The 13,963-nt window shown below is 45.4% G+C and overlaps 2 protein-coding genes across 7 annotated transcripts in view; one reads left to right on the top strand and one right to left on the bottom strand.

Annotated features, from left to right (window-relative positions):
* Nucleotides 1-13,963, bottom strand: part of RGS6 (regulator of G protein signaling 6) — a 516,863-nt gene that overhangs the window by 17,792 nt on the left and 485,108 nt on the right. For 5 of the 6 annotated variants that reach the window (XM_054028464.1, XM_054028465.1, XM_054028470.1 and 2 more), the window contains one exon: nucleotides 11,603-11,656. The exons of the other annotated variant lie outside the window; for it this stretch is intronic. In XM_054028464.1, the coding sequence (XP_053884439.1) occupies nucleotides 11,603-11,656 (54 nt within the window). The remainder of the gene's footprint in view (nucleotides 1-11,602; nucleotides 11,657-13,963) is intronic. 6 annotated transcript variants of the gene reach the window in all.
* LOC128837352 (putative golgin subfamily A member 6-like protein 3) lies at nucleotides 4,110-5,872 on the top strand. The gene is made up of 2 exons (XM_054028471.1): nucleotides 4,110-4,180; nucleotides 5,330-5,872. The coding sequence occupies exons 1-2, from the start codon at nucleotides 4,165-4,167 to the stop codon at nucleotides 5,821-5,823; spliced, it is 510 nt and encodes a 169-aa protein (XP_053884446.1). The 5' UTR covers nucleotides 4,110-4,164; the 3' UTR covers nucleotides 5,824-5,872.

The raw sequence follows: 13,963 nt of genomic DNA, 5'->3' as shown, positions 1-13,963 counted from the left end.
TTACAGCTACTGCAGGTTGATTGGCTAACAGGGACCCACTACTGCAACTCTTAATCACCCATCAAACAGTTATCAGTCTGAGTCTATTGCGAAATACATCTGAAAATGAACAAAGCTTCTAAAATGGTTTCCTACATCTCTATACCAAAAAAGGGTATCACAAAATAAAGATGCATATTTAGACTCCTCCAATCCTGGAGCCGGTTTGGCTCCTGGAATATGTTAAATCAGCAGCAAAGCTGCCCTAAATTACCCATGGTTGCCAATAGCCCCGGCAACTGAGTATAGCCAGGATATAGGAATACTATGGCCATGCCCCTTTTCCCTGCTCACATCCACAGGATGAAGGGTGATGTAGATGCCAGTGAGGTGGCTCTGTGCCTCTGATGTGTGGAGAATCCTCAGGAAGATGTATCCACAGGATTTATACTACCAGTCAGTGTTCTTGATACCAATGTCTCAATGTTCATATTTCTACCTAAGTAGCCTTCTCCCTCAGGGCTGGCTCTACCATTTTTGCCGCCCCAAGCAAAAAAAAAAAAAAAAAATCCACCCGAACTGCTGGAGCAAACAATGGACTGTGCTGCCCCAAGAACGGACGGAATGCCGCCCCTTAGCATGTGCCACCCCAGGCCCTGTTCTCCCTGATTCTTTGAATCTCCCTGCACTCATTCATTCTCTCTGACTGTTGGATTCCTTTCCACTTCATGTTTTACTACACCATACAGATGCTAGCTGTATGAGATGTACTGTAATCTACATTTAACTTGTATGAGCATACATAGTCTGTAAGCAGCTGTGAAACATTCTGTAACAAATTTATACAAATGACACAAACAAATTCCACTGCACTAGCAAAGAGAGAGACAGAGAGAGAGAGAGAGCAAGCACGTACATGAGGGGATTGTTCCATAGGAGCTAATAATTATCCTTCACAACATCCTTACTGCTTTAGCCAGAAGTATGACATATACACCTTCCCAGGCCAATGACTTGGCATCAACCATTACATCCTGTACACTTGCTCTATGGCTAGGCACTTTGGGTTGGGCTGGTATTTGACAGGCCCCACCATTGCATTGGAGGCCATTTGATAGGTGATGCTGATAGCAGCACATTTTTACTTCTCTTTGGCCATACAACTATCTTTGCAATATTCATTAAGTGGAAGAGAAGTACATAAGAACTGCCATACCAGTTAGGACCAATGGTCTATTTAGGCCAGTATCCTATCTCCTTACAGTGGCTAATGAATTAGAGGAAGTTTTGAAACACCCAAATAAACCTAAACCATACAAAACTATCCCTTGGCTAGAATTCCTTTTCGACCATGACTGGTGATCGTTTTATGGCCTGAAGCATAAAGACTGATACTCCTGGTCATTTACAAAAAAAAAAAAAAAAAAAAAATCCTAGCTATTGTAACTGCAAGTGCTCTTTTTGTTCATATAAATGTCAAGTAGGAATGGAGTGTGGGACCCCTGGTGCTCAATAGTGTCACTGGCTTTCATGCTGGTTTTCTCATGGTGGCAGCCTCCCGCAATGTTACAATTTTAGAAAAGTTTGGATTCTGATCTGAACTTTATAGCTCAAGCTCAGCTCTAGTAGTCACACATATGCAACCTGCAAAGGAGGGAAATCATGGTTTTAATCTCAGAATTGGCACTGGACTAACTAGCCAATTGGACTTCAGGCAATGGAAATATTCAATATGCTGCAGCATGCAGTAAGGGGACCATCATCTGTTTCTCCTTTTATTAAATGTGGGCAATATTATGTGCTACCGGCCACAAGACAGGAATGGACCCAATGGCTTTCACTATAATATAAAAGCATCAATGTTTTCCCTCCATGTATTCATTAAAATATATTTTCCTTCCACTCATCGCCCTGATGGATCATCCCAGCTTATGAAAACTAAGCTTCTGCCTATCTGATTATTAAATCATTTCCAAAGCAGATGGGAAACTACAGCGATTTAAACACCTAGGCTGAGACTGCATGACTAAAAATAGCACTGGTAGGCTACTTTTAATTAGTAAGACGATCACACATGTCAGAGGAGAGAAATGTAGATTATATGGATTTATTTGCATGTGTGTGTGTGTCTTTAAAATTAAGTTATAACCCTTAATACCAGGTGCTATTTATAATATGATATATGATTTTTCTGATGTCTGGAAACCTGCCACTTGCACAGTGCCATCTTTGTTAAAATGAGGTGGATTAGAAGGCACATTGAAGCAAGAGGCTGTCAGATCTGCAAAATCCTGTCCACCTTGACTGTGACTGCCCCCTAGATTTACTCCACAAGAATCTTCCCAAGGCCCCATTGAAAAGTTTAAAAGATTATAGGTTTTAAATTATGCTTTCAAAGAATGAGCATCAAATATGTGACCCAATGGGCCAGGTGACTCTTGATGGCTGTGTAAGTAGGGTCTGAATGAGCTCTCCCCTGATATCTAGTGTTGAGTTGGGGGAAAAGACTGTGTTTGTATAGACATGCCTACTCTGCCTAAGTGCACAGCATGGTGGAGCTGATTTGCCAAACTGATCACTTTTGGCTGGTGTTGGGTTATAAATCACTTTAGTACTGAGTGCAGTGGTAATGAAATGTTATCCTTATTGTATGAAAAAAGGATAGCAGAACTGTACTTAGCCTGTCCTGAATGAGGAGCTCTCCCTAAACTGAATCTCACTAACTAAGTAGGGGTTAGGGATGCCAAATCCCAGTGAAGGAGAGAGAATGTGGAGACAGGTGTTCTGACATAGGGGTGTGGGCTCTGCCTAAGAGCCATGGACAACATTTGACTCTCCCCTTTGTACTGTTTAAAGACAGAGCTAATTAGACTCCATTGAGAGTCCTTGTGAGCCAGTTGCAGCAGCAGCGCAGTTGCTGAGGCTTTGCTTGATGTATCCCCCCTTACCCTTGATGGGCGGTGAATTCATATGCATGTACCTCTGAACTGTGGGTCTTCACTGACCAAGGACAGCAACTGTGAGTGGGGTGCAGTGGTGGGAGAGAGGAGTGATGTGTTAAAGGAACATTTGTTGTTGGACTTTCACGCTGCAAGGTGAGAAATTGAGGCAAAGGACACTGCCCAGCATGCTCTGGGGTGTTTGCTTGCTCATGGTCATTTGCTTTCAAATTGTGGTAGTGGTGTTTTCCCCAAATTAATGCCAGGTTCCTTTTCCCCATTTATTAAAAGGTGAGGCTCGAGCCAGTTCTGTTTTGTATTGCTAAGAGGAATCCTAGGCCTGGTCTACACTACGACTTTAATTCGGATTTATCAGCTTTAATTCGAATTAACCCTGTAACCGTCCACACAACGACGCCATTTAATTAGCTGTAAAGGGCCCTTTAAATCGATTTCTGTACTCCACCCCAACGAGCGGAGTAGCGCCAAAATCGATTTTAGCAATTCGAATTAGGGTTAGTGTGGCCGCAATTCGATGGTATTGGCCTCCGGGAGCTATCCCACAGTGCATCATTGTGACCGCTCTGGACAGCAATCCGAACTCGGATGCACTGGCCAGGTAGACAGGAAAAGCCCCGCGAACATTTGAACTTCATTTCCTGTTTGCCCAGCGTGGAGAGCACAGGTGACCACAGATACCTCATCAGCACAGGTAACCATGCAGGCTGATAATCGAAAAAGAGCACCAGCATGGACCGTGAGGGAGGTACTGGATCTGATCGCTGTATGGGGAGAGGATTCAGTGCTTGCAGAACTTCGTTCTAAAAGACGAAATGCAAAAACTTTTGAAAAAATTTCCAAGGGCATGATGGAGAGAGGCCACAATAGGGACTCTGAGCAGTGCCGCGTGAAGGTCAAGGAGCTCAGACAAGCCTATCAAAAAACAAAGGAGGCAAACGGTCGCTCCGGGTCAGAGCCGCGGACATGCCGCTACTACGCCGAGCTGCATGCAATTCTAGGGGGGGCTGCCACCACTACCCCACCTTTGTTCGTGGATTCTGGGTCGGGGATAGTCTCGACGCCTGAGGATTCTGCCGTTGGGGTAGAGGAGGAGGAGGAGGAGGAGGAGGATGAGCTTGCAGAGAGCACACAGCACTCCATTCTCCCCAACAGCCAGGATCTTTTTATCACCCTGACTAAAGTACCCTCCCAAGCCTCCCAAGCCAGTACCCAAGACTCTGACCCCATGGAAGGGACCTCAGGTGAGTTTACCTTTTAAAATATAAAACTTGTTTTAAAAGCAAACGGTTTTTAATGATTACTTTGCCTGACTTTGCATTCGCGGTCAGTTCAGCTACTGGAAAAGTCTGTAGCTACTGGAAAAGTCTGTTAACGTGTATGGGGATGGAGCGGAAATCCTCCAGGGACATCTCCATGAAGCTCTCCTGGAGGTACTCCGAAAGCCTTGCCAGAAGGTTTCTGGGCAGTGCATCTTTATTCCCTCCTCCATGGTAGGACACTTGACCACGCCATGCTTGCAGCAAGTAATCTGGTATCATTGCCTGACAAAGCCTGGCAGCGTATGGTCCCGGTGTTTGCTGGCATTCAAGCAACATCCGTTCTTTATCTTGTTGTGTAATCCTCAGGAGAGTGATATCACTCCTGGTAACCTGGTTGAAATACGGGAACTTAATTAAGGGGACAGAGGTGGCCGTTCCTACTGGGCTGTTTGCCTGTGGCGGAAAATAAATCCTTCCCTGCAGTTAGCCAAGCGCAGATGGGAAATTGGCCCTGAGTTTTTCGCATTTGGCTAGCAGGGATCTTCCCTGTTACCAGCCACGCGGTGGGGGGAGGGTACCGTGATCATCCCAGAGAATTCATGGCGAGGGGGGGGGGTCGGCGGCGGGGGGGGGGGGGTAGTTTGGTGCCTGCAGGGATCTTCCCTGATACCAGCCACGCGGTGGGGGGAGGGGTACCGTGATCATCCCAGAGAATTCATGGTGAGGGGGGGAGGGGGTTAGTTTGTTTTCTGGTGCTGCTGAATGTTAACAGAAAAACCGCAGCACTCTACTTGCCTGAAGGGGCCCAGACAAGCCCCACCACACTGCCCCCCCCCAACTGGCTGAGATTGGCCAGGCTTCTGCAGCACTCTACAAGCTATGCTTGGTATGTGGGAAAGCACGGCGCAGAAGCTTACCATGGCCGCATGCAAGCCGAATTCTGTTGCCCAGACCTGTGATCTCTAGCGGCAAAGCCACAGGCACTCAGCATTAAGAGGCAAAATGCGACCTTGCACAGAAATCACATGTGCTATGTAATGTGAACAGTGTTGGTCACCGTGAAAGAGTATAAGCATTGTTCTGCAAAATGTAGCTTTTAAAACAATTCTCTCTTTTTTCCCCTCCCTACAGCAGCTGCAAATTCCTCAAGCCTCCCTCCTCCATCCCGAAGGTTATCACAGATAAGGCGTCGTAAGAAGAAGACGCGGGAGGACATGTTTTCTGAAATTATGCAATCCAGCAGGAGTGACAGAGCTCATCTGAATGAGTGGAAGGAAACAGTTTCAAAGTATAGGAAAGAAGTCCGTGAACGTGAGGAGAGGAGGGACCAACGTGAGGAGAGGAGGGACCAACGTGAGGAGAGGAGAGACGATCGAGATGAGAGATGGCGGCAGGAAGACCAGAGGATGAAGGATGCAACGCTGGGGCTGCTCCGGCGTCTGGTGGAGGTTCAGGAACGGCTGCTGGAAAACAGACTACCGCTTCAGCCCCTGTTCCACCCTCCCCCCTCCCCATGTTCCGTATCCTCCTCACCCAGACGTGTAAGAACGCGGGGGGGGAGGCTCCGTACACCTTCCCATTCCACCCCAGTAGACAGCCCAAGCAAAAGGCTGTCATTTTTTTAACCTTTTCTTTGTGGCTTTTTCCTTCCCAGCAATCCTCCTCCCAAATACCACCCGGGTTCCCTCCCTCTTTTTCTAATCTATTAATAAAGAATAAATGATTTTTAAATGATAGTGACTTTATTTGGTTTGAAAGAAAGCTGGGGGAAGGGGCAGGGTGGGTTCCTTACAGAAAATCAGTCAGTAAAGGGGGAGGGTTTTCATGAAGGAGAAACAAACAGATATTTCACACGGTAGCCTGGCCAGCCATGAAACTGGTTTTCAAAGCTTCTCTGATGCACAGCGCTTCATGGTGTGATCTTCTAATCGCCCTGGTGTCTGGCTGCGCGTAATCAGCAGCCAGGCGATTTGCCTCAGCCTCCCACCCCGCCATAAAGGTCTCCCCCTTACTTTCACAGAGATTGTGGAGCACACAGCAAGCAGAAATAACAATGGGGAGATTTCTTTGGCTGAGGTCAGAGCGAGTCAATAATGAACGCCAACGACCTTTTAAACGGCCAAATGCACATTCTACCACCATTCTGCACTTGCTTAGCCTGTAGTTAAACAGCTCCTGACTCCTGTCCAGGCTGCCTGTGTATGGCTTCATAAGCCATGGCATTAAGGGGTAGGCTGGGTCCCCAAGAATAACTATGGGCATTTCAACATCCCCAACGGTTATTTTCTGGTCCGGAAAGTAAGTCCCTTGCTGCAGCCCTTTAAACAGAGTAGTGTTCCTGAAGACGCGAGCGTCATGAACCCTTCCCGCCCAGCCCGCGTTGATGTTGGTGAAACGTCCCTTGTGATCCACAAGTGCTTGCAGCACCATTGAAAAGTACCCCTTGTGGTTTATGTACTCGGTGGCTTGGTGCTCCGGTGCCAAGATAGGGATATGGGTTCCGTCTATTGTCCCACCACAGTTAGGGAATCCCATTGCAGCAAAACCATCCACTATAGCCTGCACATTTCCCAGAGTCACTAACTTTCGTAGCAGCACCTGAGTGATTGCTTTGGCTACTTGCATCACAGCAGCCCCCACAGTAGATTTGCCCACTCCAAATTGATTCCCGACTGACCGGTAGCTGTCTGGCGTTGCAAGCTTCCACAGGGCTATCGCCACGCGCTTCTCAACTGTGAGGGCTGCTCTCATCTTGGTATTCTGGCGTTTCAGGGCAGGGGACAGCAAGTCACAAAGTTCCATGAAAGTGCCCTTACGCATGCGAAAGTTCCGCAGCCACTGGGAATCGTCCCAGACCTGCAACACTATGCGGTCCCACCAGTCTGTGCTTGTTTCCCTTGCCCAGAATCGGCGTTCCATGGATAGAATCTGCCCCATTAACAACATGATCTCCAAAGCACCGGGGCCTGTGGTTTCACTGAATTCTGTGTCCGTGTCCATGTCCTCATCATGCTTGTCGCTGCGCTGCCGCCGCCGCTGCCTCCTCTCCTCGTTTTTCTGGTCCTGGCTGAGCATAAACTCCACGAGAACGCGCGAGGTGTTTGCAATATTCATGAGTGCTGTCTTGACCTCAGCGGGCTCCATGCTTGCCGTGGTATGGAGTCTGCAGTGTTCACCCACCCAGGAAAAAAGGCGCGAAAATGGTTGTCTGCCGTCCGTTGCTTTCATGCAGGGAGGGAGGGAGGGAGGAAGTGAGGCTGTACCCAGAACCACCTGCGACGATGTTTTTTGTCCCATCAGGCACTGGGATCTTAACCCACAATCCCAATGGGCGCGGGAGACTGCGGGAACTATGGGATAGCTATGGAATTGCTACCCACAGTGCAACGGTGCAGAAATCGACGCTAGCCCCGGTACTTGGACGCACACCACCGAATTACTGTGCTAGTGTGGCCGCACTCATTTCGACTTTATACAACCTGTTTCTCAAATCCGAATTATCTAAATTCGGATTAATCCCGTAGTGTAGACATACCCCTAGATATTGAACCTGGCCCTTGTTGCTGCAGACTCCACCTGGCAGAAGGGTTACGGATGCTTACATCAGACCTGTATAATCTGTCCATATATTTTTAAGGACTCACCCTTCATTAGAACAGAACTTTGCATTGCTCTACTCACGGAACTCTCGTGTGAAATCAGTGACAATTCTGTGCAAAGAACAGCTGTGAGATTTGCACTGATGGCTGTGACGTTTGGTACTAAGACTGTACAGCTGTTACCCCTGGCTGTGGTGCAGCTGGGGTGGAGCCAGAGCTTGAAGGGAGAGTGCATGGGGGTGACTAGACAGCAGTGTTGATGATGCAGGAGCTGCCACAATGTACAGTGACATTGTCATTGCACATGTGTTACTTCTTGGCTGCTTAGAGGAGGCCTGAGGCTCAGAAGCAGAAAGGAAAATAACAATGAAAATATGAGCTGCAAATATTTCATAGGAGAAGTTGAGGCGTCTGAGGATATCTGGCATGTTCTGAGTTATCAGGTCAAGTGAGCCAGGACGTGAAATATAATGCCCTGATTCTTCAGGTAGAACTCCCTTTGGTGGCAGTGTGGAACTCCACTGGGGAGCAATTGCAGAATATACTCTTTGCTACATAAGGGTCATGGAGCAATGAATACCCTCCCCGTGTAGTTGTGCAAAGGTATCAATTGTTGCTTCAGGAATATTTGTAAGTAAAACATGAAATTTGTTTTTGTGACAATTCTGAAAGCTGCTGAAGGGCAAAATGTTGCCATTTCTGTCGGGTTTAATGTGAAAATGGTGGTGTCTGGCTTCTGGGCAAACTTGGTACATTTTACAATAAGAAAAGATTTTACGCAATTTCATCTGTGAACCTCTTTCTGAGTAAAAACTATCCTATGAGAAGTCCTGGCCTTATCGATTTGTAGAAATTAAGGTTCCGGATGAAATGAATCATCTTAATTAGGTTTTGCTCTTTCTTACTCCTCACTTGTCTTCCCTGAAGGCTCCAAGTTTCTGGCTGGCTAATGGGGTGCCATAGTGTCTTTTCTGATAGTAGTCTATCTGGTTTGGAGTTAAACTACATCATCCAGGGAAGGGCTCCCAGACACGACACTATTTTTAAGAGCTTAGGGACTGAGCCCACAAAGCATTTCACCCAACTGAGAAGGCATTTTGGAAGCAACAAGAGCTTGTATTTCATTTTACCCGCCAAAAACTGCAAAATATTTTGTGGTTTGAAGAAACCATATAACAAAATAAGTTTTGGCCTTTTTCTCCAGTGCTGTGAATCTCTCTTTTCACACCTCTATATTTATCAAACAAGCATGAGGAGCCACAGGTCCTGAACCTAGGCCCATTGGCTGCTGCCGCATCCACAATGCCACCAAACAGCTCTGGCAGGGACTGGCAAATTGGGAGCCCTCGGGCCTTACATTCCACTGAAAGTACCACCCACAAGGCCCTGGCTGGAGGATCTCTGGAGCCGCTGATTGGACCAGGAACACTATTTAAGCCAGAAGGGATACAAGAAGTTCTCTGTGCAACAAAGTGGATCCTGGTTTGCTCTTGCTACTCCCAGCCTTGATGTGGTTCCTGACTTCAGCCCTGCCTTTTCCTGGTTCCTGTTTCTGTTCTCTGACCCTTGGCTTGACTGACTCTCTGACTCTAATTCAGCTCTGGCCTCTGACTCTGGTCCTGACCTTCGGCTCTGATTCCTGGCTTTGACTCTGGCTTGACCCTTGGCTCTGGCATCCATCCTCTGGTTCTGATCCTTGCTCCCATTGCCCAACTCCTGCTCTGACCACTGTGTCAGACCACCTACTTCCCAGGCCCTCACAACAAGGAACTATGACATATAATAAGCCACAACAGAGAAACATGGAGGGTCCAATTTTCACTTACACTAAGGCTCATTTTATGGTTTTATGGCAACATAAAGAGACTTAAATGGTGTGGATACAGCCCCCAGTGAATATCCCTTGGTTCAGAGGTCCTCCTCCGCTGATATAGTACCAACAAAAGGGCTTGGTGCTGTCTGTGCTCTCAGCGCTCAGTAAAGAAGGCAGATTGTGGACATGTTAGGACGTGAGTGGGCTGCACTTGCTTATGCCTAGTCTCAGTTTCCCAGGGCACTTAGGTGGCCTGGGGAAGCAGACCATAAATTAGAACAGCCCCAATTTGCAACAGAGGCCTGGTCAGTGCTTGCCTGGTTCCTGAATACAGTGAGCACAAAGATGGCTTAAAACTATCACCCCCAGCCCTGTCTCTAGTGCACAAATGGTGTAACTGCAAATTAGACCAAAAGAGTTTTGATCACATGACGGTAGGCATAAGGGGGGGAAATTAGTAGTCTGTAATATTATCAAAGATCCAGTTTTCCTGTGTTGTTTAAAACAGCTTATTGATCTCATAAGATTTTAAACAAGAACAATTTTTTTGCTTAAAGTGACAATGACAGGTTAAAAATCATATGAGTCAGATTTTCAGGTGGTGTAAATTGGCATAATTCCTTAAAAATTAAAGTACAGCTAAACCAATTTATACCAGCGATAAAAGGCAAGGAAATCATGTACAGTGTTTTACCAATAATACTGCAATATCTAAACTATAGATCAATCTATGATGATTGCCTTGACTATCTTTTATATCATAATCCTAGCACTCCGAGATAAGATTTTCATACTAACCTTGAAATCAAAAACTGAAGTACCATATTCTGCTCTCAGTTATGCTACTGTAAAACCAGTTACTCCACAGAAGTCACTGAGTTACTCTCAGTATATATGAGCATAACTGGGAGCAGAATCTGGCTCCAAGTGTAAAAATATCTATACTATATTTCTTTTTGTTTTCTTCTCTCTCGCTTTCTGACAATTTTAGAATATATATACACACACATAAACACACAGATTGGCTGAGTAATATTTTGTATATGATTGTATTATAAACATGTTATTTTATGTCTATCATATGCATTAACTATATTAAAGCACTACAGAAGAAACCTGTCAGTAGAGCTAACACACATCTCTGGAGTCTGCAGACATATCAGACGTCACAACTGAGTTTCACTTGTATAGTTATCATGACAGCATCAGAAAGACCCCCTTGATGCCTACACATTGTATTATAGCTCACACTTACCTGAGTAGTTTCCCCTTTTCTATCTGTGTATGCAAATATTTTATCTTTATATATATATGGTACATACATATGTATTATATATAAATATACATACATGTATGTACACACACAAATGCAAGCATATGTACTGTATGTACACGTAGTACAATCCCTTCATTACAAAGGTGTTATGAAAATGTAATAAAGATCATGTTTTTTTCACAAAATCTTGTACTGAACATAGCTTCCTACAGATTCAACCTCATTCTGACTATCATCTTCATACATCACCTTCTTACAACACCACCAACAAATCTGGACTACCAAGGAAGTTGTTGCAGTTGATATATAAAAGGTGCAATATGGGTATATATGTTTTTATATATATGTTAGCATTAACCATGCATAGAAATAAATATAGATACAATACAAATGATGCTATTATAACCATGCTGTCCTACTACAATGTGCAGGGGAAGCCATAACAAATATTGTAGTGTGAAAATAGCAAAACCACAACCTGCCTTTTAACGCTAACCAAAATTGGCCTATTGATGTGGTGACTGTTATCTAGAATGCACATTATGGAATTCTGCTCCCCTCCCCCCCAACACCCTTTTTAAAGAGCTACTGAATTAAAAGAAAAGCTGCAAAAAGGCTATCTGCAAAAAAATTAAAAAAGAACTAAAAAGTTAAGCACCAACACCCCACAACTAAAAGTAAAACGCTGAGGAAAGAAAAAAAAATAAGGAACTTACCACACTGCGAGTGAACTTTTCTAGAGAAGTTCTACGACCTTGCTCATTCTCTGGCTTTAAGGGGGAAAAAAGTGGGGAGAAAAAATACAGAAAAAAAACCTTCAGCTTAAATGCAGTTTTTCAAAACAGCAGAAAAAGATAAGGAAGCAAAAAAAGAAACAAAATAAATTAAAAATTGGATTTTTTTTTTAAAGCAGCAACTGCTGTTTGCTGTAGCAAACAGCAAACCCTTAAAGAGTGAGAGCCAGCAGCTGCCTTGGAGAATGACACATTTTCTTCTCTTCTGTTCAAAATGTGCTCCATAGCTGATTCAAAGCTATAAAACAGGGTCTGTGTAGTGTTGTTATTGATTTCTTGTTGAACTTTCCTTCTGTAGCTGTTTGTGCGGAGACCTCTGATTCTGGTTAACATCTGCCAAACAGCGGATTGGAGGCTCCTATCCAGACAGGGCCGGCTCCACGCACCAGCCCACCAAGCATGTGCCACCCTCCCCCCAGCGCTCCAGCCGCCAGGGAGAGCGGAGAGCCCTGGCCGGGCTCGCCGTCCTCCCCGCGGCGCTTCGGCCGGACAGGGATTGCGGGCCCGCGGCCGGGCTCGGTGCCCTCCCCTGCTGCGCTGGGGGGGTGGAGGTGGGGCGGCAGGGGAGGGCACCGAGCCGGCCCTGTATCCAGATAATAGAAAGATGGAAGAACCACATCAACTTTATAATTTTCTGGGGAGTGAATGCAGTGCTGGAGAAAAACAGCGCTGGAATTACAGCCTGAACTCCTCTGTTTATTGAGAGGGTAGAAGCAGATTTTCACCACACTGCATCACTCAATGTGCCTCACACCTTTTCTCAGGAGCGGCCACCTCTAGGTATGAGACAGCATATGTATACTGTGTATGTCTGTGGAAAGATGAGATCATGTTTTTGGCCTGGGTTTTGGTTTACACAGAGCTTACGGGTATTCATATGCTAAAAGTAATAAAACTTCATTGCAATAAGACTGAAACACATTGGCTTATTAGCATTTACATGAGGAACATGGCTCACCTCAGGACTGAATAGTATTTCATTTGGCACAAGAGAAATTCTTTTGGCCACTAATGAGGAAAGAAATTGATGAGTTATTGGCATGTTTGTCAGTATGTTGAATGGAAAAGACCTAATAATTAGAAAAAAAATCACCAGCCCTTGGCATAGCGCTACAGCCACCACCCTTCTCCATTGATTGGCTGCATTTAGACATTAGTAAAAGGAAGTGGAGAACACATAATTTCACTATATTTACACAGATCTGTCCAACAGCCAATAAATCCAGCAGAACAGTTGCCAATATAGTACTCAGAGACTTTGTCCTTCAATCTGAATTTTCTGAAAAGATCCCTGAGCATAAGGAATTTGAGAATCAACTCTTAAAGAGACTTGGGGAGTAAACTGAGATACAAACACCCATACCACCACACCTGACCATGTGGGGAGGGATAGCTCAGTGGTTTGAGCATTGGCCTGCTAAACCCAGGGTTATGAGTTCAATCCTTGAGGGGGCCATTTAGGGAACTGGTGTAAAAATCTGTCTGGGGATTGGTCCTGCTTTGAGCAGGCGGTTGGACTAGATGACCTTCTGAGGTCCCTTCCAATTCTATGATCTTCAAGGAACCCAGTTGAAAGAGTCTGCAGAACTTTCTCAATAATGATACATTGTCTGAGGAACAATACATTCAGAAGGACTGTCTGTACCACATAGTGCGTAATTATAATTGGTCCAAGCATAAACTGGTATTCTCCATTTTACTGCTGTATGGTTCCATCAGCAAGATTTCCTGTAGATAGGTTTAACTGTGTACAGAATAAACTGGGAAATAGTCATGCCAAAAGTGACAGATTGAGGATATGTCTGTATCAAACTGTGAAACCCATTTTGTTTCAGAAGCTCTGCTTTGTACTCTAACCTTCTTCTTGGAGTGTGACCTTCACGCTGTGTTGTAACCTCCAGGGTAGATTAGAGCACTCATTTTGTGGCAGGGACTTGACAGCTGGTGGAAAATTCTAAAAAACTGAGACTGAGCAAACAAGGGCCATCAATGTTGGAGAACTCTTCCCTACTGTAACAATAGATTTTCTATGAGGAGGGCCACTGACTTTGAATGACTGTCTACTTAGAAACTAATGGGGCCAGGGAGGGGGCTGGAGACTAGAACTTCTCCAGCAAACATGTAGGTGAAGAGGGGTGCTTCTTTAAGCGAGAGGCCAGACCATTGCCACATGTAAGTAAGAAGACAAAAAGGGCTACCTAGTCTAAGGATGCTGCCCAAACCCAGGACTCACAGGAAGGGTGAGATCAGGCCTGGGGGGGCTGTGTTCAGGACTGTGTCTCA

The sequence above is a fragment of the Malaclemys terrapin genome, chromosome 4, assembly GCF_027887155.1.
Source record: "Malaclemys terrapin pileata isolate rMalTer1 chromosome 4, rMalTer1.hap1, whole genome shotgun sequence".
Taxonomy (NCBI): Eukaryota; Metazoa; Chordata; order Testudines; family Emydidae; genus Malaclemys; species Malaclemys terrapin.
This window is presented reverse-complemented; position numbering and strand designations above follow the sequence as displayed.